Here is a 27,674-nt window from a genome sequence, read left to right on the forward strand (position 1 = left end):
AATATAATCAGTATGAGGATGGCTGCGTGATATACGCATGTTCCGCTAATAAAGGCACAGGGGCAAGAAATAATAAACCTGCTGTTGACTTAATTGTCTTGTATGTCACGTCAGTTGATAAATGTGTATTTTTTTCTGCAGTCGAATTAGACGTAACCTGCTCGCCCCCCAAAAATATATGATTTAAATATCGTTGGGCTTTTTTTTTTTTCGTACGTTCTGTTACAGATTTTTTGTGACGCTGAGTGACGTCATCTAGAGGGCGGACACCAGCAGTCACGTGATTTGTTGTGATGACAGTTTGGTTCCGTCTTCGATGCCGCTGGTTTCTCCCGTGCTATAAGAGCAATTGTTTGGAATGTATCTCAAGAAATCGGTAAGATTTTGCAAATCAAAGTCGTCATAGAGTAGCACTTTGAGCCCGTTATCGTTTACCTGCACGCAAATGCGTTAAACGAATTTGTCACACAATATTACATTGCTGTTTGTGAGCGCGACCAAAATAGCAAGAATGTACTATTGCTTTTGAATTTATGTTTGTCAACATTCTGTATCTTTTTCGCTACCGCACTAAACTAAAGTTAGCCTTTTAGCCCCCTTGATTTTGGATGCCGGAATGACTTTCGAGTGAAACCAATGCCTGGTTAACAACGTTGTACCGTAATGCCTCTGAGTTGCCGTAGCGAAAAGTGAAGTCTCCTCCGGCCATCTTGCGTTGCCATCCGGTCTGCCATGCATGTTTTGGGAACGTGGGAGGGAATTTTATGCCAATCGTCCATGAGAAGGATCGACCGATATTTATGGGCTTAGTTATAATTCACAAGGTTTTTACATAGCTTTATTTACGGAGGCATCATAATCATATTCTTTCTGTGCAGAAATGAGCTGTCTGCAGGGTGCAGAAAACTTCCATCAATGCTGTCAGGTCCTCCTCAAGCTGTCTGATCAGTTAAGAGATGGCTGGAGTTGGGAGCCCATCCAGGTGAAGAATTTATACTCTATGGCAAAGATATCTGTTGTGCATGTGTGACTAATGTGAGTTTATCATTAGGGTTCAGAAGAGGGCTACATGAGAAAGACTGCTCTCAAGTCAGTCTTCATAAATTCCCAGGCTACACGGAATCATGACGGCTCGAGTTCCGACTTGGAGTCACGCACTTCTTGCGACACCATAGGTGATCAACTAGAAGAGGTGAAAAATTGCTAGACCTGTCCATTTTTTTTCTTGAAAAATGTTCATCAGATTTCTTTTCATTGTTATTTATTTCACCCCTGTACGTCGGGTTGTCGAGACTTTGGGCAGCATTGCCAACAATATGTCAGAGTCAAATAATAAAAATCGAATTTCCAGGCACAGATTAGCGCAGAAGACAATAGATGCACGCATGAATGACGACTCATAAACTCTTTTCGTCCTCTCTAGGGTGCTACAGCTGACCAAGCGGATGTTTACGTCTCAACTGATGACTTTGGTCACGAATATGATGAAGATGGAAGCAGAAGTTTACTTCAGTATGAGTATCACATCGTGTATTCCTGCAGCTATATGGCGCCTGTGCTCTATTTTAGAGCCTCCACTCTAGGTTAGTTCTTTTTATTCCCTTCATGACCACTAAGTGGGGTCAGTACATGGCGAATCATCCCGCAGGTTTGATTAAACATGCTATACTTGAGATGAAATCTAAAATTTCTGGTCAGTTGGAGCATTTGGGAACTATGGCACGTGGAATTTCAGTATTCTCTACAAAAAGCGGTGTGGCCACCTTCTTTTCAACCCTTATAATAACCCAGAATACAGAACTATAGAAAAATACATTTGAATCGTACGGCTTCAATGACACCTAAATTCCGATGTTCCATTGCACTTATTTTATTTTATTTCTTTCTTCTGTCTGTATATCAGAGGGAAGGAGTCTTTCTCTGGAGGAAGTGTGGAGTTTTGTTCATCCAAACTTCAGGTCACGATTGCAGCACAGCCCGTTGACAACTATCACGCAGCAGGTAGTGTATCACTTTAATATGGATATTGAATGTGACTAAGGTATTTTATCAGCTATTTATTTCTGCGGCAGGAGCATCCACTGCTGGGTCAGCCTTTCTTTATGATCCATCCGTGTAAAACTGAAGAATTTATGAGACCGGTACTGCAGTTAGAAACAGAGCAACATAGGTAAGACGGAACAGACATGAGACTTAATCGTTTTCATCATTTCATGACTGGCAAGAGGGTGGTGTAATTTTATATACAAACAAACGTATAAACGTGTTTTGTGCTTTTGTGTCTGTAGACAAGCGAACTACATTTTGACATGGCTCAGCGTGGTAGGCCCCCTGGTGGGTTTGGATGTTTCCCTCAAGTACTCCACCCTGCAGTCTCCTCCCACTCAGGCTGAAGCTTCTCTGCAGCCCGTTTCACCATCTTGACTGTGTAGGTCAGAGGTCCTCAACCACCGGGCCGTGGACCGTTACCGGTCCGTGGGTCATTTGGTACCGGGCCGCACGGAAAAAAAAAACTTTTTTATCGACGATCAATTAATTAAAGTCAAGACGCTCGTCCCAGTCACGTAACCTGTTTCCCCGGTCGAGCCCGCAAAGCTACGGAGCAGATACTTAATGGTGAGTTTTATTTTTATGCGGTTTTCATTATAAATGTATTATTTATTTATATATTTATATAAAGGCCGGTCCGTGAAAATATTGTCTGACACGTGACCGGTCCGTGGCGCAAAAAAAAAGGTTGGGAACCGCTAGTGTAGGTCACCGAAACAAATCCACTGTGACATGACAACACAATGTGCACTTATATCACCCGACTCCGTGTTTTGCATCTGTCGGCTGTCATTAACCTCAAAATTCCTCGAGAAGAAACAAAAGGATGAGCAAGTTGCAAATTGTCAGGGTTCCCACACATCCCAGAAAACCTGAAAAATGATTGGGTTAGGGTTAGGGTCCCCCCCCCCAACCCCCATCAGGGCGTATATGAGGCTGCCTGCATGATGATTGGATGATCTGCCTGAGGCGGAGCTGAGTTTCCCCTCATATGAATGCCCAGCAGCCGCTACTACACATTGCTACGTCTCGTTGCCATTGGACCCAACGCCGGCGTACCTGTGTGGTGAAAATGTTGCTACAAAAGTGTATTCACACTTGACGGCAGAAAGATCTCCCCCCCCCCATACTATATGAAAAATGACTTGCTTAAAAACATGCAGCTACTTCCTAATTTTCCATTAATTAGGCTCACTTGGGAGACTAATTATCAATGAGATTAATATCAGTTATCTCAACACATATGCATAACCCTTCCCAGAGCAACCCTCCCCTTTCTCCTCCAGTCTCCCTCCTCCTGGCCATCTGCCTCTTTTGAGTCCAAGTCCGAGAAAGAATGAAGCCTCCCACTCTTAATGAGTTAGATGTGAGGATTAGATCTTAAAGTTCTGGATAAATACACATTGCATATGGTGATTAGCTTTATGCTACATATTTTTGTTTGTTGTTCATCAGTGGCGTGCATATAATCAGCTTGTTTGCATATGGAAAATGAAGTGTGTGTATGTGTGTGTGTATGTGTGCGTATGTGTGTCCACTTTTGCACATTAGGCATCTGCTGTGGGGATTCATGGGACGAGAACAGTGAACCATATGCTATTATCAAGGTCACATGATTAACTCTGTGTGTGTGTGAGTGCGTGCGTGTGTGTGTGTGTGTGTGTGTATATGTGTGCAGTATGTTTGCTGGTAGAAAATGTTTTGGGTGGTCCAATGTCAGTGTGTGTGGGCCATGACTTTCCCATATGTTTGTTTTGTATTTCGTGAGATTGAACATGCGTAGCTATTTAACATTCTGTATATTTCTGTTTGGATACCTATATTTAGATTTTATTTTATTTTTTTTAGAAGAAAAATGTACTTGTAAAATCTGTCAATTAAATCTTTTTAATGGTCACTGTTTAAGTTAATTCTATGTTTATAATACTCCACTATTCAAGTAGATTGGCAAATTAATAACGAACTTGCGATTAATTAAATTACATAAAACAAAACTTTAAAACATTTAAAGAGGTGGAGAGAGGATTGCATTCATCATGTAAATATTTAAAAAAAAAAAAAATTGTTTTACAGCGATGAGTACACAAAAGACTGTACATTTAAAGAAATCAAAGTAATTTCCTATTACTTTGGGGGAGGTAGCTGATTTTTTTGTAGTTTGTACCTGCTGTTTTCTCGTTATTCGACTGATTTTTTTGTTCACCGTCTCATTTTCGTGCCCTTCATACGTCTCCCTAAGCAAACATACGGACTCATGCCCTTTCACAACAAATAGTCAGAGCCTCACTTGGTCCTAAGAGACACACACAGAGTAAGTAGCAGCTGCTGTCCATGCACACAGGCACACACATGCTCACATACACACACGCGTGAACACACGCACACAGACACACACGTGTGCACACAACACACTGTTTTGTCATGCTTGTTTGCCATTTGTAAGGGTTGGTAAACATTGATACGCCTCCATTCACACAACTGGTATCCTGTGATATGAGCCTCAAGGATTTAATTATTCCATTTTTTCCATTATATATTTTAATGATGGCGGTATCATTGGTATTAATAGCCCAAGGATATATCTTGAATGACATTGTGCCCATCACCAGGAACACTGCGCCTGCTTAGGGACATTGAACATGAACATCCATCCATCCATCCATCCATCCATCCATCCATCCATCCATCCATCCATCCATCCATCCATCCATCCATCCATCCATCCATCCATCCATCCATCCATCCATCCATCCATCCATCCATCCATCCATCCATCCATCCATCCATCCATCCATCCATCCATCCATCCATCCATCCATCCATCCATCCATCCATCCATCCATCCATCCATTTTCCATATTGCCTTCACTGGCGTGCCTATCACGGGGTGCAGTCTGAACTGGTTCACAGTTCAGAAGAGGTGCTGGGTCCCAATTCATGCTTCGGCCTTCCTTTGTGGAGTTTGCATGTTCTCCCCGAGCCTGCATGGGTACTACATCTTCTTCCCGCATTCCCAAAACATGCACGGCAGAGCGATTGACCACTCCAAATTGTCCGCTGGTGTGATTGTGAGTGTGAATGGTTGTTGTGCTCTGTGATTGGCTGGTGACCAGTTCAGGGTGTCGCCTCAAAGACTGAGGGGATAGGCTCCTGCACACCCGCGACCCTCGTGATGATAAGCGGTTCGGAAAATGAATGGATAGTGTTGGTGTCACTCTGTGGATGAATGCTTCATTCAAGATTCAAGAGTTTTTTTTTCAAGAGGTGTTGTTGGTCTCTCTCTCCCTCGCTCTCTCTCTCTTGCCCCTCCTCTCTGTTACACACATGCACTCTACACATGCACACACTGAGTGAAATTTTCCAGTACTGAGATGATAAGAGTGTGTCAGATTATTGCGACAGTTGCTGAATGAAGATGTTGGGCTGCTCAGCCATGGTACAATTTCCACTGCTGACATGAGCACACACCAGACAGCAGCATCCAGACTGGAATGCCATGGCTCGAGTGTATAGTGAGCAAATGCATAAAATGCACAAAGCAGAATCTATGGAATGTTTGGTATGTAGGCTACTGTATTTCCTGACCAATACAATTGAGCAGTATAGTCAAAGAATGAAGAAGGAAATTGAATGAGATTATCATCTCATTAGTGTACGAGTCCATCACCGGGACGTCATGACAGTTTATCGTCATTAGGTCGAAAATATAACCACACTGTGACTTCTGTCAACTCCTGTATATTTGATCAGGAATCATGAGTCTGAGGTCTTAATTAATCAAAATCCATTGAGCTCTCTGATCAGGGCTTCAGGTAACTGGAGACGATCCAATATCACGCTGGACAAGCGAGATACAATCATTAGCATTGTAGCATTAAAGAGAGCAAGCCATTTTTAACACTTTAGATTGGTCAAAAATGATAAATAAATCATTAATAAATAAATAAATGGAAAAAATAAAGACACCCACACATGTAGTCAGACCAATTATATAAATTTTTGAAAAAAATATAAAATACACTTGATGGCACTGATAATTTACGTTTGCAATATAAACAAGCAGTGGATCTAACCTGACAGCCAATCTTCCTAAATACTTTGAATCCCACATTACAGCCATGCCACTGAACGTCAAGCTTAATTCCCTCACACGGCGTAATGAAGTGATTCCATATGACACCTCCAATTGGTGACTTTGGAGGTGTGCCCACCAGACGAGTTCATTGTCACACTGGCTTTGAAACAGTGAAATTAGAAAGGTAAATTCATCAGAGAGAATATTTATTGAGCTATAAAAATTAAAAACAAGATCTCTATTCTTTGTTTTTTAAGATATCATTGTGATACAACAATTTTAACAGTTGGGTTTCACCTCTTAAAAACAAATTGCATTTTCTTATCAGGAATTAAATGCTGAAATAAATGCTGTAAATACTTTAAGTCACATAGGCTCATTTGAACATGGATAATAAATTCCTGCTATTTGTAATTTCACTTTGTTGGTACGGAATTAGGAAAGGGTCAAAGCAAAGGACATAACCTCAACAATAAAGACAGCAATCCAAGATAAACCAAGTCTCATTAATGTGACTGGCACCACTGATAGTCTATTTTTAAATTGATCAATACTGCATATCCTTTACACAAGTACCACTATATAAAAGAAAGAATGAATACAGGGTTGTTTAAAACAAACTAGGAGGAAAAACAATTACCTTGTCACCTTGATACAGACGACGTCAATATTTCTTTCAGCGAGGCAGAGTTTATCAGAGCTGGCCTTTAGTGAAAATCGAGTGAAAAGCTCTGCTGTCACTGATAGCCGTCACACGGATACACAAAGCATCCTGTTGTCAAGGTCACACAACTAGCTGCCTGTAGAAAGCAAATGCATTAAAATGTAAAATGAAACATTAGGGATGGGAAACGGTGTAACTTAATTTATTATTTTGCAGCTATTAAGCAGTAATCGTTCATTCGTCCATCCATCCATCCATCCATCCATCCATCCATCCATCCATCCATCCATCCATCCATCCATCCATATGTCACGTATCTGTGCCATCAGCACCTGGGACAGTTCCGTTTCTCTGCTCCTGCCCCTCCCTCCCCCATCTTCTGCTCATTACTCTCTTTAACTCTACTACTTATACCCTGCATCACTCCTGGTCGGTTCGTCTGTCTTGCTACTTGTCTGTTTGTTACCTGTTTCTACGCTCGGCCTGTTTCCTGTTCTGACTCCCTTTGCCGACCTAGCTTGCCTGTTGACTCGACCACTCCTGAATGCTGCCCGGCCCTAGAGAAAAATCCACACAGGAAGGCCGAAGCATGAATTGGGACCCTGCACTTCTGAACTGTGAGGCGGATGTGCTAACCAGTGCTCCACTGTACTACACAGCCCTAAGAAGTAATCAATAAAATGAAATACAGTACATCAATTGAAGATTCAAGATATCAATATATCAATACATGTGCATTTACTAAATATTCAAGACTGGGGTTTATTATGCACAAGAAAAAGGCTATAGTGGCCCTGACAAATTAAATGGAATTCTTATTTTATTAGCCTCCCTGTTCTAATAAGTGATATGAGACAAAGAATATAAAAGATGAAAAAGAAATAGAAAAATACATTCATTTATAATATTGTTTAATCCGGCATAGTCCAGAACCTCTTTTCATTTACATATAGTGTTTTATCATTTTTACAATAAAATATATTCCGTGAAATTACAGCTGTCACCACTTTTGGGGGTGCTGAAATCAAATTTAGGGATCTTGAATTTGATTGGTTAACGTGATCTTCAACGTGGCTACACTCCAGTTAAGCACGTTGCATTAGTGGAATGAACATTGTCAAGAAAGGAAGTAGGTATAGTAAGGTTTGGTGTGTGTGCTTTCAAAATAAACATAAGTTGTTTTGTGTTGACGCAATAAATAACACTAATGCAAGAAAACATTTTTTTACAGACTGTAGAGAGTTGTTATATCAATAATGTGGCATTTGAGGTTGCACTCACAAAAACAACTGGCGTTGTTCAGGTTGCATATATTTAATTGTGAAAGTTTGTAGGAAGTCAGGCAGTCGTACCGTCATGCAAATGAAACCTGAAACGACCGACCTGTTGTGACAGTTCGTGTGAAGTCCCAAACAGGTAAAAGCCGAAAATGCAATATATGACAGTTGTTCGTTGTTTTTATACCACCGTATTTAGTTAATCGGGAACAACCCTTTGTCCACTGTGAGCCGGTTTTTGCTTGAATTTTTTGCTCTCAGTAAGACGCTGCCTTCTAGGAAGAGTACCAAGCTCCAATGCAACATTATTGAATGTTTGGTTTCATGTTACGGTCAGGCGCGTAAATTGCAGAAACAAAGCGTAAAATAAATTTTGTGTAAAACTAAATAGAACCGTTTTTAAATTGGCATCTACGAAGTAATTATTTAATAGTTGTAAAAAATTTAATTCACCTATTGATTGCTAGTCAACAAATTGGATCAGGTATCCATGTCCATATGTCTTCAAGTAACTTTTACAGTTCAAACAAAGGACCTCGTATACATCCATATGAATGTTGGCTACTTTTTTTTACAAATCTGTTTTGTACCAAATGCGCGCCCGCACACACCAAAATTTCACTAGCCAACACCTGTGGTACAGTGATCCCTCGCTACTTCGCGTTTCATATATCGCGGCATCACTACTTCGCGGATTTGTTTTTCCAAATTAAAAAATCATTTAAAAGTCAAAATAAAACTTCTAAATTGAGGAATCATGTGTCTAACCTCAATGTAGTATTACTCCATATGTTCGTTTACATTCCTTTAAAAGTCAGTTTTCGCGTGTTAGCACGATCGCGAATTAGCATCTTCCCGCTAACTCGTTAGCCTGCCCAATACTTCTTGTTGGTGACCGTACTTCGCGGATTTCATTTATCGCGGGTGGTTTTTTTGGAACAAATTATCCGCGATAAACAAGGGATTACTGTATTTGCGTTTTCTGTAATTCTCTACTTGGAAATGCACATTTACCAATTTATTTGTCTGTGTTTTCTATAATTCTCTACTTGGAAATGCACACTAGTTAGAAGTGTCCTATAGTAACTGACAATCCAGCCGCGATGGTCTCTTAATGTATTTGTGGAAAATTGACATCTATTTTATCCATTTATTTTGGAGAAATATTAATAAAATAACTAATGCCTTCAGAAACGACCACTTTTACTGAAGAATATGACTACACCCCTCTACCGTCCCTAACCCGGTCAAGTACGTTCCATGGACGCCCATTTTACATACTGACAGAAACATGCTGACTGAATATGAAATATCACGACGCGCCGGTTGTCTCCTGCATGTTCAGTGTTTTATGCAAGAGTGACTTGCTTCCTAACTATAAAAAACTGGAAGCTGAGCTCCAAAAGTGGGCGGGCCAGTTTGTCATAAATCTCATCCCCAGAAAGCCCTTAATTTTTTTTTTATGGGATGAATTTTAGTGCTGACATCATTTTTACATATAGACCTATTATATAAATGCCAATGTTCAGCTTGCTGAAATGTCACTAACATTTCGACGCACTCTCTCTCTAGGTTAACAAAACACTATGGGCCAATGGATTCTACAGATAACTGTGCTGTTTCTCTTCATTTGTCGCAACCAGGCAAAGAGGGACCCGACATTATACTGTTCTGGTGAGTTATTTGGTATTATTTTCTATGACACCATACTGACTCCATGCAACATTTTCGTTGCAAGCTTTGGCGAATGTATAAGATTGTAACCACCAAAGTGTACATTTTTCAACTGCAAAACTATTTGAATATAATGTGAACTGTACACTAGGATTTCCGGCAACCAAATCGCATCTAGCCCTAACCCTAACCTGTGTTTTCCAGCTTGCCGTGCAATTGTGGATGAATTGAATCACTCAATTGATCAAGTGGACCCAAAGAAAATGATTAATATTGGCAGCTTTAGACTCAATCCAGATGGAACCATGAAAGACAAAAAGGTAAATTACACAGATACATACAGTGATTAAAAGCATCATAGAGAAGGCAAAAAACAAAATACGGAATTGGTAATACAAAACTAAAGTAGGAGGGTGCCTTCTTAAATTTGTGACCTGAACTAGTTTGTGTAGAAAATGAAATTTCCCAACAATGTAAACGAGTGTTTTTTTTTTAAACATGTTCAATAAATGCTGTTCCAAACATACTCAAAACATGATTTAACAGTTTCAAAAACATAATCGTGTAAATAATTGTGATTACGCTATTGAACAGAATAATGGTGATTATGATTTTTCTAAGGCAAACGGTATCCAAATAGGATATATCTTCTGTTTCTCCCAAATTTAACAACCAAGGTTGTTTGTCAAGAAGATCAGGTGTGCACGGAATAATCCATTCGGCTACACTACCTTGGCAACTGAGGAAGCAAAATACACAATAGGATCATGACCGTGTGTATGTGCGTACATTTGAGAGAATGACAGATACAGCGATAGCGTTTGAACACACCAGTACTTTGGATTCAGATTATTGTTGCAGGCCTAATAAGGTTGCGTCCCACTGGAGCAAGGATATCCTTTATTCTCCAAGGGCCAGGCTATCATAAGGTGTCTAGCTAGTATTGATTTCCCAGGATTAGTTCCTGTTAGACTGGCAGTGACATCTGCATTGATTAGTTGGAGCAAATGAGAAAAGGGGAGCGACTGCAAAAAAAAGGGGGCTTCAATTTGTGCTACTATTAAGACAGGCAAAGGGCTGTTTCATTTTTGTTTGTTGAAATAAGTACTGGATTGTGTTCTTTAGGGTTAGTCAACACATTTGGTGTAGTAATGACAATACAGTTTGACATTGTTTTAGTATTTTGGCTAGTGGTGTGACAAATAATTTAAATCGGAAAATTGTTTTTGATTGACTTAGATGTGAGTGCATTGAATTCAATCTAATCGATCGTGCATCAAATTATTTCTCTTTGGAGAGATACATGTCGGCCTATGTCGTTCATCCCCCTGTAAAATAACACGAACCTAATGGAGGTCATTTAAATGTATGGAGTCTGGCCTACAAGAGAGAACAAATGGAGCATTTACTAATTAATTCTAAGATTGATTTTACGGGCGTGTCCGAAATATTGTTTGTCTCCAGAAGCCACAATGATTATAACAAGTCGGAAAAGGCGGTGGTTTATTTTATTTTTTTTATTTGTTGAAAGATGTCTAGCCCTGCTGAGATTGTACTGGTGTCAATATGATTCTTTCTACTCTTTTTGTCCCTTTCTGTTATCTGTAGATGGCTTGTTTTCCGGAAGTATGGTCCTGTTCAATGCTCAAACGTTGACTCACTTCGAGGGTTGTGATTTTCTTCCCTTTCAAACCACTTGTCGGATTTTACCGCTTACAATATTTCAGATCTGTTGTCGGAGATAAAATAACTCGACAAAGATTTGTACTGTGATTTATTTTGAGTGGTGTAAAATGAATCGTCCGCAATCGATATATCGTCATTAAAAAACACGTACGTAGATTCTGCCCATTATCCTGCTTCTTCCACTAGGTGGCGCTCACTATTTACTACAGTACTTACTGTAGTCACGATAATAATATTTGTGTCAAACTTTTTTTCCTTTTTTAAACTCCACGACAAAAATTCAAATGAATGAATTATTTCAAATGAGTTGCACACACTATTTTAATGTCATATTCATGCATTTAATTCATAAACCTTTGCCCAAATTTTGCGTCTTTGTGGACAATTGTTACCATTCTAGTCGTCAGTTTAGTTCAGGGATGAGCTCCTCCTCTGCCCTTTGCTGACACAATCCTCCACCTGTCGTTTAGTCAATCAAATGTTACTGAACCACAGAAGAAGCCAAACCTTGATCCCATGCCCTCCCAGCTCCCTCCTTTTCAACAGCTTTTGACCTAGTGTGAATCAGAGAGGGAGGGATGTCACAGCTTAGATGCCATCAGCGAGAAGGATTTGCTGGTTTTAAGTCTCTGCTCTTTGGCCTCTTCACAGTAGGACTTCCTGGGGCTGTGGGGCTGCTCAGTGACACAAAAGTTAAACCTGCCTGCTGTAACAATGACACATTTAAGATTTCCAAAGACATTGAACTTAGTTTTAAGGCAAGTTGATCTCATAGCGACCGGTGGGAAGTCATGCATTGAGAATGAGAAGATGCACAATGGTGTGCTTACACAGTGACACATGATATCATGCTCCAGAAATGTGACGGAATAAAGCTAGTTTATGTTCCCAAACCAATGAAAAGATGAGAGAAATAACTTGCAATGATATTTCTGTCACTCTCAGACAATATTTTGGCTCATTCTTCATGAGCAAACTGCTTTCCACAGATGTTTACAGCCACTTAAAAATAGTCCAATGTTTTGCTCTTAGACATTTGTCGATGTTCTTAGCTTTGTGTTTTGGGTCATTTCCCGTTGCAAGACCCATAGACCAAGCTTTCTGACACTGAGCAGCACATTTCTCTCAAGAATCCCTTGATAGTCTTGAGATTTCATTGTACCATGCAAAGATTCAAGACACCCTGTGCCAGATGTAGCAAAGCAGCCCCAGAACATAACATTTAATTTTGGTCCCATCTGTCCATAAGATAGTCTCCCAGACGCTTTGTGCCTTGTCAACACAGTTTGGCAAATTCCAGGATTAATTTTTTATGATTTTCTTTCAACAGTGGTGTCCTCCACGAAGTACACTTTAGCTCAAACAATGACGGAACCGACACTGATGCATGACCTTGGAGTTCACCTTTAATTTTTTTAGGAGGTTGTTCTGGGCTCTTTTATTGCCATTTGTATTATCTGTCTTTTTTTCATCAATTTTCCTCCTGAGGCCATGTCCTTGCACATTTCTGTGGGACAGTGTCTTTGTCACCATTTAAATAGGCCAACTAACTGATTAGCAAGTTAGCAGAAACGTTTGATGCTAATGATATAGCAAATTATTTTCAATTTATAAAGTTGACTGTTTGATTTTGCAGCCTTCTATTTTGAATCCAGCTGCACACAAATTGTCTTGCATTGTCATTCTTCAGGGTTTTTGGCACTTCTCATTTCACGTCGTTTCTTTAGCATGTGATTCTTTCTTCAAAATTTTAGTTTTTGTCTCATCTGCTCCCTTGATTCACATAATAAGCAAGGCTCACATTTTTATATTTAAAATCCAGCTCCCATTATTAGTCAAAGGAAATTAACCAATTTAACTTCCCTAGTGAAAAATATCCTCAAGTGTCACACCACTGCATATGTCACAGCTGTCCTCCAATCTTCTTCTGAAATGCTGACATAAAATAGCTGTAGGCTAAGTCAGTATTTTTGAGCTCTTCCAAGACTGAATATAAATTACAGCAACTCAATTACATATCACCCAATGGGCATAATGAAGTTCTCCTATCAAACCTTTTTACTCTACTGTTTTCATTTGCATCGACAAGTACATTTCATTTTATATTTTCATCCATCTGCTTCCGAGTCAATATTATTATTATTATTTTTTTAATGGGTCTTCATTGGCCCATTTTAGCAGGACAATGAAAGTGAAAGGCCCCCGTCCACAGCGGTGTAATAATGGCGCCCTCTCCAATGGGAATTGAATGGAGGATAGCATCCCTGAGAAGCCTATTCTCTGGCCCAACCGATTGCCCCCCATGCACCCCCCTCCACCTCATTCTTCAAACAACACAGTGACTGACAGCTCCTTTTCACAGCGCTGCAACTGGCAAGGAAGGGGTTTAATTCTAAACCATTTTGTAGCATGGCATGATAATGACACAGACACAAGCCCAAGGGCTGCAATGGACCAACATGGTTTTGTTGTGTTGGACAGGAAAAGTTTTTTTTTTTTCTTTCCCCTCTGGATGAGAGTAATAAAGTCAAGGAATAGTCATGAAATATTTTTCATTCAATGCCCGTTACTAGGTGAATGTTTAATAAATAGTTTCACTTTATTTTTTGGGGGGGACAATAATAATTGTGTCTGTCGTGAAAATGATTGTGGGCTGTGAGACAATTTTAAAAAAGTACATAAGGATTAAATGAACACATGCCCATGCAATGAAAGTATCTAATATGGCAAAAAGTTAGTGCGGACAGATAAAGATTGACATCTGAACCTCATCATCATGGGCTGGGGGGTGACCTACATCCTTCATTGCTCGCCCTTCAGCCTTTGCCCTGGTGCTGTAACATTCTGTTGTTCCGCCAACTTCCTTCCTCCTGTGCACAAGCTCAAGGGATCCTCTTCTGAATGACTCACATTTCTCCTTGAATGAAACGCATGTGGAAGAGTCCGACGGGGGGGATTAGTGATTGCTTTAAGGATTTTAGTACTGCTATTGCAAGTAGAAAAGAGTCGCAGAAGACAAATGCAAATTAATAGATGATGTTGGAGGAAACTACACGGAATGTCTGCAAATGGCGCAGAAGGAAGCGCAATAAAGTGACAAAAGCTAAATGAACATATCCGAGTCTTTATTCATCTTCAAATATTGCTTCCATCCTTCCCGCCGAACTTTAGTTACCACAGTAACAGTTGTCCACTTTTGAATGGGGAGGAAAAAAAAAAGACAAGGAAGATTTCTTCTGTTTGATCATTGGAGGATGGAGCAGATGAAAAAGTGGGCTTTTTACCCTGTACTTGGCTTCTGTTGAGCCCCCCCTGCGTTTTCCATCTCCTTTGACGACCATGCTCCAAAGGAAATGCACCCCTCTGTGTTTTTTCCCAGCCCTGGTCAGTTTCTTTTGCCCTTTTCATTGCCCTGTCCCCACCTCCTGCTCCCCCATGCATCACCACAGAGCCCCAGATACGGGTGTCCTTCCGGGGCTGGTCAGGGCGCTGCACCTGGCTTGACCCGTCTAGACTTGGCTGCTCTCTGTTTTGTCTTGCACAGGAAAAAGAGCGTGGGGTTTGGATGGAGCGATGGGGAGGTATTGGCACAGGTTAAAAGTCAGAGTTGGGGGGTGAGGGTTGTTAGTGGGGATGAAGAAAACCAGGCAGAAATAGGTCATACTGCTGACCTACAGAGTCTTGTGGTGTAAGACAGCTGACACAAGGGCACTCCAAAGGACTTATGGAGGTTTTAAAGAGTTCTTTCATTAGTTTCTGTTTTTTTACTTGCCATTACCGTGACGCACAATTTCGATGTTTACGTTGACTAGTTTGAATACTTGTTTGTTATTGCTTTGAATTTTTAGATTTTGCAAAGGGTCCATTTTACATCGATTTTTCTAACAAAGGAATTGATTTGAAGAAAATAATGACATGTTTAGGAAGTAACACAATAGTCTACAATCTCAGTTAGCCTCCCCCCTTATTTGTGTGTGTGTGTGTGTGTGTGTGTGTGTGTGTGTGTGTGTGTGTGTGTGTGTGTGTGCGTGTGTGTGTCCCAGGTACCTCTAGCTCGTTCTGAGACTCACCTCAGTGAGCTCTTGGATGGAGTTTGCAATTCCATGAGTGACTATGCCCTCCACGTGGACCCTGATACCCAGAAAAAACAATACATAAGGTTCGCACCTCGGAGCAGTGGGCCCACTGGGGACTTCCCTGACCTTAAAAACTTCCAGTTCGACGGACCTGAAGCTCCCAATGCCTTGAAGTTCGCAGTGAGTGCAAAAGCTGGACACATTTCTGTAGGCTTTTTGATCCTGCCGAATTATCATAGACATTGAGACATTTTAAAAAACGAGCTTGATAGAGCACTGTAACATTTGATTTATTTCAATGTAGTCTAAAATAAATCATAGTTTATTAACGTTTTGGTTATGCATTTGAACATTTTAACTCTGCGTCCAAAGGTGCTCAAGTTAAAGTTCAGCATAAATCTAGACCCCATGAGTTATACAAGATTTAAAATAAGGTCCATATCATGATTTCTAAATGGTTTATGATTTTTTTTCAGGGGCATTTTAGTCAAATTAAACATTAAAAATTGAATTTATTGAATTAGTACCCTTGGATTTTCCATTTTACTTGAATTTAGGTTTATATGCTCTAGTCACGGGTCCAGACTCATTATTAGTTGTTAATAATGTAAAACTGAAAAAAAAACAACTAAATATACGACTAATTTAATTGTAGAAGGAAAGAATTGCTTTTCATCGCAAGAATCCCTGCCCGGTGGTATTGAGGGGTGAAGGGGTGATTTTGCTTTTACCAAGTACCAAGGATTATTATTTAAATCCTTCCATTCTAATCCCTTTTTCTACATCTTTCCATTCACACTCTCATAACATTCATCACCAAAAAGGATATACCTTAAATAACACAGCCAGATACATTAATAATGATAATAAGAATAACTGTTTGACAAGAGCTGTTAAGTGTTTATCTTATGAGTTTCGGAGATGTGTGTTATGCAGTGGTTTTAGTTTGATGACTTGAAATTTTCGATGTGTTCATCGAGAATGGGAGCTCTTCTTGAATGCAATATTAGTATGATGATCTATCATGACCTCAATCCTTTTGTAAGTGATAGAGATGAGTGTTACGCATATATCTGTTTTGGGATGTTTTACGAATACACAATCACACCAGGATAAGATGAAATGTTGATTTAAAGCCAGTAATTGGTTGTTACAAGAAATGAATCATGTAAAAGCTGAGACAAAGAACACAATTGGTAAGGACTTCAGTGCAAACACAGCAGCGACAAGACCCAAAATGCAAAATCGTGGCTACTCTGAACTTTGAACCCAATTTTAAAGGTACACAGAGGTCAGGGCAAAAACGGGCGTGTAAACGGTTTAGTTTTGAAGCCAAAACAAGTTTCAAAGTCTTTGTCAACCTCTTTCTTCAAATCAGTTGGTGGATGTATTTCACGGTCAGGATTCTGATTTGTTAATCATTTGGAAAATTCCCAAAGATATACGAAATTGATGAGTCAGATTGATAAATGCAACGTTCATGTTGCTGTGACTTTTGGCTTGTTCCGTCAGCTTTCGCCACAGCGAGTCACTCGCATTATTTTTTTTGGGCACATGTTTGATAACCCTGACACAACCTACCTACTTTTCATCTGTGGTACTGACCGGGTATCAAACCCGTGCCGTTTGAGGCAACGGCAGCAGGATGCAACACTTCGCAAGCAGAATAAAACGCGTGAATCGGAGCCGTCAAAATGGCCGAACAGTTGGGCAAGCAGTGGGGGGAAAATGGCCTCAGCCCTGCAAACAGCGGTCGTCCATTGTGTAAAAAAAAAAAAAATACATAAGACAATACTGTGTGTGTATGAGTATACGCATGGCCAAGCTGCTCTACTTTTACCTCCAGGCCAAATCTTTCTTCTCTAATGTTTTTTTTCCCCTCTCAGTGTGAAATCATTGTAGAGGAGCTAGAGGATGATATCATCGCTCTTTTCAGCCAGAACACAGAGGATGCGCAAAAGGAGTTATGCAACATTGTTTCAGGTACCGTATTTCCCCTCACACATTATTTAGCACGTAAGTCGGGTTTTTGTCAATTTACCCAACAGGATATCCCATCACTATTTACTTCAAGTAGATATTTGGTCTTAACATTCTTGTGGGTTTTGGATGCATACATCAAAACATAATAAGGGCAACAAATCACGTTTTAAAGCATTTCTCTTGATATTCGGGGTGTGATATAACTATCCGCGCCCCAATGTGTACATATTATATAATAAGTTAGTTTTTGTTAATTGTTCCTAACTACTGAAATACAATTAGCGTCCGTTAACCCTGTTAGACATACTTAAGTGAAATCATGCCGAGCTCTTTAATTAATAACGAAATGCGATCAGGAAGCGAAAATAACGTGATCATTTTGGGTCTGCGGCATCTCAAATAAATTTTTTATCAATTGCAATATCAATTAATCAACTTGCTGACCTACACTTTTTTTTCTGCTTTTTTCCAGACTACTGTAATGACGCCAGTAAAAGAAATGATGAGTTATAGTTTTTATGTATAAAAAAAGTGTGACCAACTTTGTTTAAATGAAATGGAAAATCAAACCTCCTTTTGTTTGTTTTTAAAAAGGAACTAAATAAATATTTTATCAATATTTTTCTGAAGTTTATAATTAATGCTTTGTGGTGAGCAACTACTAAACTTCTAACAAATGGAGTGCATGATCGTAGCTGCAGTTTGTTCTATAAAAAATATATAAAAGTTCATTTTGTCTGGGGAATAAAATGTGTAACAGGTGATATGGTACACAAAGTTGCTTCTAAACGTAATGGATTTTGTTGAGTTACGTAACTGTGGTAATCTGAAGGTATCTTCACATATTAGGTTCTTTCCCATGTACAATGAGACTTTTTTTCTTGAGCATAATACTTGATAAATTCATACTTCAAAGAAATATTAGAAATGATAAAAAAATCTAATGGGTTGGCTTTTATTTGCTGATAATAAAAATAAGCGTATGTGAGTAGTATTTTATTACAAACACTAATTATCTCCCATAATTATTTTGATATCTATGTTCAATATGAGTCGGTTTATAAATTAAATGTCAAACGTGTTCTATAAAATACGCTTGTTTTCTTTGGTGTCATGGTGTCACTCGTCGCATTATGGTACTACCTTCAGGATTTGGTGTTGTGTTATTATATTTATTGTCATGCAAACATGCAGTAAGGTAATTCATCTGTGTTTCGTTTTATTTTGGTAGTTCAATTTAGATTTAGGTTGAAACCCAAGTAAGTGTGAAAGATACAACTCCGCCCATCCATGACCTTACCGGGTCTTTACTTACGATATTACATAATATATACAATCCATTTAGCAACTGAAACTCAAGTTGAAATGTTTAATTATGCATTATTCATTCCATACTTTATCATTTCAATAATTGACAAAGTTCTCAAAAAGCGGGTGCAAAATTGTGTGTTTTCTCAAAACAGGTTGCATACGCTTTTGGTGGATTTATTAAGATAGCATGACTACACTATGTAACTGATGTGCAGGAAGTGTGTATGTGTGTGCGATTGGTTGTAGTTTTATCATTTTTATGAAGTAAAATAAAGCCAACTTTATATGACATGCCTTGTCACAATGTCACCCTCCACACTGAAAATGACAAAAGGCCCAAATAAATAAAAATAAGAAAATATATACCAAAATATCATTGAATACTAAATAAAAAAGTATATTTACTTGTATTTATATCTATATTTATTTTGTATTTATTTCCATGTGTTTTGCCAGGGCAGCACCGTAGCGCACTATTTAGCATGTCCGCCTCACAGTATTTATTTTGTATTTATTTCCATGTGTTTTGCCAGGGCAGCACGGTAGCGCACTATTTAGCATGTCCGCCTCACAGTGCACAGACAGACAGACAGACAGACTAAACCTAGTAGGACATCCAATATAAACACGACTCCTCCTCCTAAATAAGAACTAGTGCATTAGGCATCCCTTTTGGTTTCCTTTTTCTGCTCTAGTCTCAACTTTCTTCCTTCCTTTCCTCATTGCTGCTTAAGTTTCCTCTCAATTCTGTAATTAAAGTCACGGCAGGACCCTTGCAAAGTCTTTGTGTAGCTGCCTGTCTGGAAATGTTCGTGAGCTCAGCTTCCACACATGACAGATCAAGGGTTACAAAAGTGCTGACAAAAGATGACAGACAGTTCTCACAGCTGTTGTTGCTCATTTCCCACAAACTATCTACGGATTGGCAGAGATTTAGGTCCTGTCGCTGTTTTTGGTAGATTTACTACATGAAACCAGAGCAACAGTATTTGAAGATGGGTATCATTTAAAACAGACATGTATAATTTATGAGAAAAAAAAAGAATCGTATTTGAAGTAGGTTGCAAGACCCAGAATGTAAAACTTGGATTTTGGACCAAATCAAGCCGGCTGTGTCTTTTGAGAAAAGTTTAGATCAAATATCTAATTTTGTACTAATGATTAATTTTAAAAAAAAAAGCAATCAACAACACATCTTGTCTCCTATGAGTGTCCTGTCCCCCACCATTTGTTCCATAAAGTAAAGAATTGAATTCATTGCTAGTTAATATAAATTTCACTTCAATCCACCATTCTTAGTGAATAGGAAAAAATCTTTGTGAGACAAAAGTGTGATTTTGTATCCTTATGGTATAAAGTTTGGTCACTGAGCTGTGGCATTAACTTGTATTCTAACAAGATTAAAATATATTTGTCCTGGAGATTAGCATAGTTAAGTCTCCCTTTTTTTGGCTTTTGGGGCGGCTGCAGCAGGCTTTGATCAGTGTAGCACAGCAAGGCCCAGGCTTGGCCTGGCCATCCAAAGCCTGGGTGTGAAATTGCTCTGATGTCATCCCCCATTCTCCATCTTTTCCAGCTTTCAGGGCAGTAATTATATTTCCGCCACAAAGCCCCCGTCCCCTTCATTCCATATTTCAGGTTTGACTAGGAAGCGTTTTAGAGAACTATGGCTAAATTACTCAGTGGGGGGAAGGGGAACTTGATGGGTCATCTTTTGTCTGGCAGAGACACAGGGGGACATCGCTACTTGTATATGTACTTTTCTTTTCTCTGTTTGTCTGCCATTTGCCTCTTGCAGAAGGGGAGGAATTTAAGACGAGTGAAAGGACATGAACTTTGTTTCCAAAAAAAAAAAAAAAACGGAACTATTACATATTCAAAAATATGCGTCTTGATAGCTTGGGAGTAGTAGCTTAAGACACAATAGAGGATAATCACAGTGACCATGATTTCATAATAGATCTATTAACAATATTTGGAGCATCATTTTAGTTTGTATACATTTGTTCAGTGTTGTCAATATTTCTTCATTTGTAAATGTTGAGAAGAAAGCCCCAAAAGGTTCATCTTAATATGTATGTTTCTTCTAAAATGTTACTTCAGAATTGCACGACCTTCATGAAGTATAAAACTGAATTAAGTTATCACAAATGGATATGTGCATTTTACATATTTGTTAAAAAGTTTGGATTTTTCCTTCATAAGCAAGCATAGCGGATAGCCAGTTGCTAATCTTTTATCCTTTGACCATTTTTTTTTTGCAATATAAAACAATTCATAACTTTCACTGGGTTGAATCCGCAATGACGATGCAGTTACAAAAATGAAATATTGAATGCTTGTATGTCATACACGAGCAAGTGCATGACATGAAGCATTTGAATATGAAATCATCTCCACAGTTGGAACCACTGAGGAGATTGATGTCCTTTTCTCACCAACCTTGGCAGCAACTCAGGCACCTGCTGCTATTTGCATGGACACCCAAAGTATTTTGACCTTCGTCCAGGTTCTCTGGTGATTTTACTCCTCTCCCCCTCTACCATCTCCCCACACCCTCAAGCCCTTCAACTGACAAACACAGACTGTGCACAGAGGCTCTGTTCACTGCCTTCCCCCTTTCCCAGTCCCAAGTCAAGAGCTCAGCTCATCAAGTCAGCAAGCGTTGGGTGTTACTTCCATATACAAGACAGCTCATAAAAGAAAATGCAGATGAAGTCCTCTAGTAGCCATTCACAGAATCTGAGTCAAAGCTTCTCCGGAGGAGTCAGATAAATAACTCTGGCTCTTTACATTCAGACAAACATTACATCTTTTTTTTCCCCCCATTCTTTCTGCTGTTTCATCACTAAATTCAGGCCTTGAAGACACAAGTAGCATGCTATATATATATATATATGTGTATATATACTATATATATATATATATTTTATTTTATTTTTTTAAATTATTATTTATATATTTTTTTTCCTTTTATCCTGTGCCAAGTGGAAAGGGTAGTGCTCTTTTCTCTGTCCATCTATGCATTTATTGTTATGCAAATTGATTTCCCAGATGACAGAATCATTAACTCAGTTTTCTGCTCAATGCAAACTTTCATCTCCTCATGTTTGCTGTACGTTTCTGTTATTTCAAATAAAATTGCAGAAATCACTTTGCACTGATTTTATTTACCATCATTTTAAAAAATCATTGCCATTAGGACCATGTAACAGAAAAATTAAACCGGCTGAGGAGCAAATGACTAATTTCAATTTTATAATTTTTTTTTTTATGTCAAAGACCCATTTACCGTATAGAAAACGCCATCCCTCTCTCGTTACAACACTGCCACAGACTTCAGCTTTTATTTACATCATTTTAAGGCAAATGAGTTTACTTGCCAAACAATTTCCTCAAGCAGTCGAGAAAATATAGATTAAAAAAAAAAACATTCACAGCATTGTAAGACAACCATTTGGTTTGGCTCATCGTTAACTCTACTCAGCAAAAGGCCTTTGATATGTTACACTCCCAAAAAATTATTGCAGGAAAAAATAACTTATGTAAACGTGAGTCAACATGTCGGTTTTATTATAAATACGAATATATTGTTTATGTGTTTCTAGAAGGATTAAAAAAAAAACAGGTTTCTTAAACATTCGTGGATGTGATAGCCTATAGTAATATAGGTCCATAAATTTCGGTGCCAACTCTTTACTTTGAATGACAACCTATTCCCTGAAAGCACGCGCGTGGAGCTCAGCCAATGAGACTTTTTAAAAGGATTTGAGTTTAATTTTATTATGCTGGTAATGACTGTTATAAAATGATCATATCAGTTGTCTAAAGTAGGCTCAATCAAATCGGGAAAGATGAGCAGCGTGCAATTTTTATGCCAATTCGGATGTGGAGAGCTTCAATCTCTGCTCACTTATAAAATAGGGGGGGGGGGGGGGGGGGGGGGGGGAAATAATCAAGTAGAATCTTGTGTGTGCGTGCGGGTGCCGGCCGACGTGTTCCCAACATGTGGCTTCCGCATTTCGGCATAAAATAGGCACCCATAAAGGCGGTTTGAGGCAAAATTCTGAGCTAAACAACCAGACTTCCTGTCACCGTACTATAAGCAAACAGACACTAACGCCTATAAAAACAAACAGACACTAACGGCGATAAAAACAACCCCAAAAATATATATCAATTAATTCAGAAAAGATAAAATAACATTTTATAAATTCTTAACAGAGATACCAAAATGCAGCAAAACAAATCTTTGGATTTTAGCATATAGTGTTTTTTTTTTTTTTTTTTGTTTTTTTTTTAATCACTATTGTGAATCAGGCTTCGTTACTGAGCGCGTCTTTGTCCACGCAGGTCACTTGTCTCAGCCAGTCAGTCCACACTCTCACGCCCAAGTGTCTCTTTTGTCACCACACATTAAAAATAATGAGAAATAAAAACATGGACATTTTCATTTTTGTTTGACCACGCATGCGTCACTTAAACAAAACAAACGCTTGACTTTAAGTTGTTAAGACTTTGAGTGACAACGCTTTACTCCCTCGTGTGTTGTAATTAAAGAATATATGCTCATTATTTTTCCAATATTTTTTTTCCAATAATTATAATGAATTTGGCCAAATTGCCATTTTCTGCCGCTTTTTAAACTATCACCATTGACAGCCCTGAGGGCGCGTAGCATACGCGCACACATAAACGCACGCAAACACATTTTACACATCTAAAAGTTGTCTCTATTTGAAGTATGAATGCTGGTGTTGACGTGATTTATTTTATTTATTGCATGGTTCAGCGAGAGACGAATCATCTCGGTTAGTCGCTGTCCGACTTGGCGTCCTTGGACGAGGCGTGGTTGTACAGTCCCTGCGCCATGAGATGCAGCGCCAGCGAATTTTTATTCCCTGTGGCCTTTTTTATTTTGGCCCTTTTGTTCTGAAACCAGATTTTGATCTGAGATTCGTTGAGGCCAAGTTCCCGGGCCAGGTCCTGCCTCCGCTGCTCGGTCAGGTACCGGTTGCTCTGAAACTCAGTCTTTAGCCGGTGGAGCTGCTCTACGGTGAAGGCTGTCCGAGGTCGCTTGTCTTCTTTTGTCGGGGTCCGAGCCCTCTTTGGCTTACGGGATCTGGGCCCTTGGGGGGTGGGAATGAAGAAGAGAAATGTTGTGATTCAATCAGTTGTTACAAGTTTGGCATGAATTGTTTGCCTCATATGGAATCTTTTAGTAATAATGAATATTGTGTTTTAATCGCACATTTTTCGCCGAGTTCAATAACTTGTAGGATGGTTTTAGTTATTTTTAAATAGTTATTCTGTGGATTCTTTGTAAAGCGACAATGTTTCCATTAGTCACACAAATGCATCTCCCTGAATTGACGCCTACTTCAGATGGAGACTCGGTGGATGAGTAAATAAACACCACCTGCCATGCCTGATAAAAGATTGTCACAAAAATACGTCATGGTTGCTTTATATACATATAAATGATCGAATGTCAAGTTTAATCATCATAAATTACATGCAGCATAGCCACAAGCTACTTCAGTCATGTGAAACATGATGATAGCGCAAGACGGATTCTGTTGGGTGAGAAACAAACACACTGTTATATTGTTTTATTCCAGTGTTGGGGCGGACGCAGAATAAACCGAACGATAATGAGGAAGACTGATACAAGGTGTCCTCCAAATCCGCTGCAGCGCGCACACAGTGAAGCCTGCAGGAGGAGGAGCGGGGGTGGTGATGGGGGTGGGGCCAGACTGAGATGGATACGGGGGGGGCGCCTCTTTTCCCTCTGTTCCCTAAATAATGCATTTATTTCCTTAAAAAGACACGATAAACAAAATTTCCCCACTTAGGATATCTGAGGGCTGTCGGAAGGAAACATATAAACGAAATTCCAATTAGCGGAGGCTATGTTTAACTCTAAAATATATGGGCCTTAATACAATCATGCTATTTAAAATCAGAAAAGTCCGTATGCTCGTAAATTCGCAAATCAGCATGCTTCATTTGACAGAAATTAACTCTGGGGGAAGGGATGTAGATCGTTTGCAATCACGTGTAAAATATAATGCTTTTCTTTTTATGACGTCAGTCTTTATTTCCATCGACTCTTTTGGTAGGCCGAATGCGGAAAAGCTGCAGCAGCCCCCTTGCTCTTTTAAAGGCCCATTGTAGTGATTCCCGCACACTTTCCATTAGTTTCACGAAAACTTTTCTTGCTACAAAAACAAATTTCTTATTGCTTTGTGTCGCACTTTGCCCTTATATGATCATTTCGGAGTTGTCTTTGAACATCACCAAATGTCTGTTTGGGGGGGGGGGTCAACGGGATTTTCCGTACATCACACAAATCAAAAAGAAAGAGACAAATCAAAAGTTGCGTTCAAAATATTCGGTTTGACTGCAGTTTTAGTTATTTAAGTCAATGAAACTATATACTTTTTGTCACATTTTATGCAAAAGAACGTAGCCTCAAATATTTTGTTTCAGCGAGTGACAAATAGCCCAAATCAAATTATTGACAGAATTGCATGTTTATACAAATGTACATTATTATCTATTTCGCATGTGCATGGCTTGCTCTTTTTTGCGTGTTTGTGGCCTGCGTTTCACATCTAATCCATGCCTTCAGGACTCACCACTCTCACTTTTTAGGCACCCACCATTGTCAAAAATATGCTAATAGAATATTAACAAAGAAGGGTCGGGAACAATGGCGTTAAACTTGGTTTTACTTCATTTTCTACATTTTTGCTTCATTTTTTTCACTGTATATTCTCATACGACTTTATTTCTAGGGAACTACTATATACAAAACCGTCGAATTTATATTTATGTATGAGAAAAGCAATTATGAATTAGGCCATTGTTATAATAGTTTCTTCTGATTTTGGAAAGGTGCAAAAAAGTGAAGGAGAAAAAGTAAGAGCGTACTATTCAATTGTTATGATCACATTAGTTTATTAAAAGTAAGGTGTGATAAAGATAACTATCTATGACGGTACAATAATTGCTTTGTCAATTGTTACAATGATATGTCGATTAAGTTGGGGGTGGATGTGTAGCTCTAACTATTTAAAACAAGTAATTCATAACCTTTTGTGCTATATTTTTAGGGTAGTAAAACTTTCACGGAAGTTTATTCTCAGAATTGATACAATTGCAGATCATAACAGAGATTTTTTTTTTGGGGGGGGGTGAACTCTTTGGGTTTTTTTTGTTTTTTTTTTGCACTCCAGCATATTAGGTTACATTTTCCCCTTTTTGATATGCTATTAAAATGAATACGTGCATATTTTTTTGCACCAACCTGACGACGGACGGTCTGAGTAGCGGGTACAATAAACCCACGCTGGCCACAGCATCTGTTTGGCCCCATCAGATGCTGAGCTGGCTTGGGGGCTGCTACAGCGGTTGTCGTTGTCTCCTCGGACATTCTCACTTTCTTCACTGCCTATCAGCTCACTCTTCCGACTAATTATATCCGAATGGCTGTCGTCGGATGATCGAGAATCGTCCTCTACTCGTGCAGCTCTTCCTTGTACATCGAGGTTGCCGATTTTGGGGTCGTTTCTCATCTCATTTCTTCTTGTGATACTCTCCTGAATTGGAGTCCCATTTTTCCTCTTCCGACCAAAATCCGGCCTTAAAATGTTATCAATATAAAAGTTGGTGATCCTGTGGGACTGCTGGTTGCCAGGTGGTAGGATAAGAGGCAGGATAGCTCTATCTGACTCCTCACCAGAGTCCTCAGGGCTCTCCGGGTCTCGACGAGCATTTTCTTCCATGATGATGACGCCTGATCCTCCCCAGAACTTATTCACCAAAGTATTCCAATCTAATGATGCGGACTGTTGACTATGGTTTCAAAAAGTTTATCACAATAATAATAATGAAAACAACCAACTTTTATTTAGTATCGTATGATGAACGAAAAATCTGCCGTTTTTTGACTGGAAAAAAATCATAGTCCAGTATCAGATCATTCGATTCCTCATCGTTTGCTCTGTTCAGTGATTTCATAAAGAGAAAAATAAATTGGGTTCGTTTTTAAAAGTTTTTCAAAGGGATCCCTGCGCACATTTTTTGATGCGCTCAGCAGTAAATCATTCTGATTCAGACGACGCTCAAATACTTTCGCGAAGGATTTGGATCTCATTTCTCATTGGCTGAGAGGCGCTACGTTAAGGCGCTTTAGACACGTGCCTTAGACCAATACAGTTGCAGAGATCCTGTCACGTGACGTTACCGGAATTCCTTGGAGGCTGTACGGGTCCAACCCATATGCTACGTTCAAGTTAAACCAAAAATGTCCGTGCTATCAAATTTAATAGCCTACTAAATATTCACATATGACATGACCATTAGAAAATAAAATGCACCTTGGTTTATTATAGCAAACTGCATAAAAACGATTGGATGGGTAATGTAAAACAACTAACATTGATATGATTTCATAGTTAGTCGTAGTATCATTGTAGTAATCAATTTTAATTGTGTTTAGCAATCATCTCACATATTTATGTGTACCCACATAACTACAGTTTAATTATTTCAATTAGATTTTTATGCTGTTGGGTTGTTCAATAAAAATACAACGTTGAAATTGTCACCAAAAGTGCAAAATAATAAATTCATGTATCACAATATTGATATGAAATAACACATTTCAACAAAAAAATAGATTAGTTATTAATCATAAAAATAAATTGCATGGCTGAACATGGATGGAAACAATTATTTAAGACAATCACTTATACATATGTTGACTTTTTCGTTCACTTTCTTATGCATATTTTCAATTGTGGTGTTTTCCAAGACCACTATACTCAGTTAAACACTTTTACACCTTGTCTCTGCGATAGTACGTGAATGCA

At 39.0% G+C, this 27,674-nt stretch overlaps 3 protein-coding genes across 5 annotated transcripts; 2 read left to right on the top strand and 1 right to left on the bottom strand.

Annotated features, from left to right (window-relative positions):
• Positions 1-279: 279 nt before the first annotated feature.
• On the top strand, positions 280-2,435 carry atg10 (ATG10 autophagy related 10 homolog (S. cerevisiae)). Its single transcript, XM_049747148.2, has 7 exons — positions 280-376; positions 879-982; positions 1,052-1,192; positions 1,424-1,583; positions 1,904-2,001; positions 2,073-2,170; positions 2,289-2,435. The coding sequence occupies exons 2-7, from the start codon at positions 881-883 to the stop codon at positions 2,422-2,424; spliced, it is 735 nt and encodes a 244-aa protein (XP_049603105.1). The 5' UTR covers positions 280-376; positions 879-880; the 3' UTR covers positions 2,425-2,435.
• A 40-nt stretch (positions 2,436-2,475) lies between these two features.
• Positions 2,476-18,103, top strand: cnpy1 (canopy FGF signaling regulator 1). 3 transcript variants are annotated; one of them, XM_068648646.1, is made up of 6 exons: positions 2,476-2,616; positions 9,638-9,739; positions 9,944-10,059; positions 15,469-15,681; positions 17,388-17,484; positions 17,957-18,103. In XM_068648646.1, exons 2-6 carry the CDS (start codon positions 9,652-9,654, stop codon positions 17,995-17,997), a joined length of 555 nt encoding a protein of 184 aa, XP_068504747.1. In that variant the 5' UTR covers positions 2,476-2,616; positions 9,638-9,651; the 3' UTR covers positions 17,998-18,103. The 3 variants fall into 3 exon arrangements, with proteins under 3 accessions (XP_068504747.1, XP_049603106.1, XP_049603107.1); XM_049747149.2 differs by lacking the exon at positions 2,476-2,616 and adding an exon at positions 8,053-8,204; XM_049747150.2 differs by lacking the exon at positions 2,476-2,616 and adding an exon at positions 9,279-9,316.
• A 3,842-nt stretch (positions 18,104-21,945) lies between these two features.
• LOC125984991 (homeobox protein engrailed-2b) lies at positions 21,946-26,995 on the bottom strand. The gene is made up of 2 exons (XM_049747364.2): positions 26,108-26,995; positions 21,946-23,924 (listed from the first exon to the last, which is right to left on the bottom strand). The coding sequence occupies exons 1-2, from the start codon at positions 26,583-26,585 to the stop codon at positions 23,608-23,610; spliced, it is 795 nt and encodes a 264-aa protein (XP_049603321.1). The 5' UTR covers positions 26,586-26,995; the 3' UTR covers positions 21,946-23,607.
• Positions 26,996-27,674: the final 679 nt, after the last annotated feature.

Source organism: Syngnathus scovelli, chromosome 17 (assembly GCF_024217435.2).
Source record: "Syngnathus scovelli strain Florida chromosome 17, RoL_Ssco_1.2, whole genome shotgun sequence".
Taxonomy (NCBI): domain Eukaryota; kingdom Metazoa; phylum Chordata; class Actinopteri; order Syngnathiformes; family Syngnathidae; genus Syngnathus; species Syngnathus scovelli.

Coding starts and splice junctions, on each gene's coding strand:
- LOC125984991 (XM_049747364.2), bottom strand. CDS start 26,585: ATGGAAGAAAATGCTCGTCGAGACCCGGAGAGCCCTGAGGACTCTGGT. Junction 23,925..26,107: donor CTCAGACCGTCCGTCGTCAG/GTTGGTGCAAAA, acceptor CCACCCCCCAAG/GGCCCAGATCCCGTAAGCCA.
- cnpy1 (XM_068648646.1), top strand. CDS start 9,652: ATGGGCCAATGGATTCTACAGATAACTGTGCTGTTTCTCTTCATTTGT. Junction 9,740..9,943: donor CCCGACATTATACTGTTCTG/GTGAGTTATTTG, acceptor TGTGTTTTCCAG/CTTGCCGTGCAATTGTGGAT. Junction 15,682..17,387: donor CCAATGCCTTGAAGTTCGCA/GTGAGTGCAAAA, acceptor TTCCCCTCTCAG/TGTGAAATCATTGTAGAGGA.
- atg10 (XM_049747148.2), top strand. CDS start 881: ATGAGCTGTCTGCAGGGTGCAGAAAACTTCCATCAATGCTGTCAGGTC. Junction 1,193..1,423: donor TAGGTGATCAACTAGAAGAG/GTGAAAAATTGC, acceptor CGTCCTCTCTAG/GGTGCTACAGCTGACCAAGC. Junction 1,584..1,903: donor TTTTAGAGCCTCCACTCTAG/GTTAGTTCTTTT, acceptor TCTGTATATCAG/AGGGAAGGAGTCTTTCTCTG.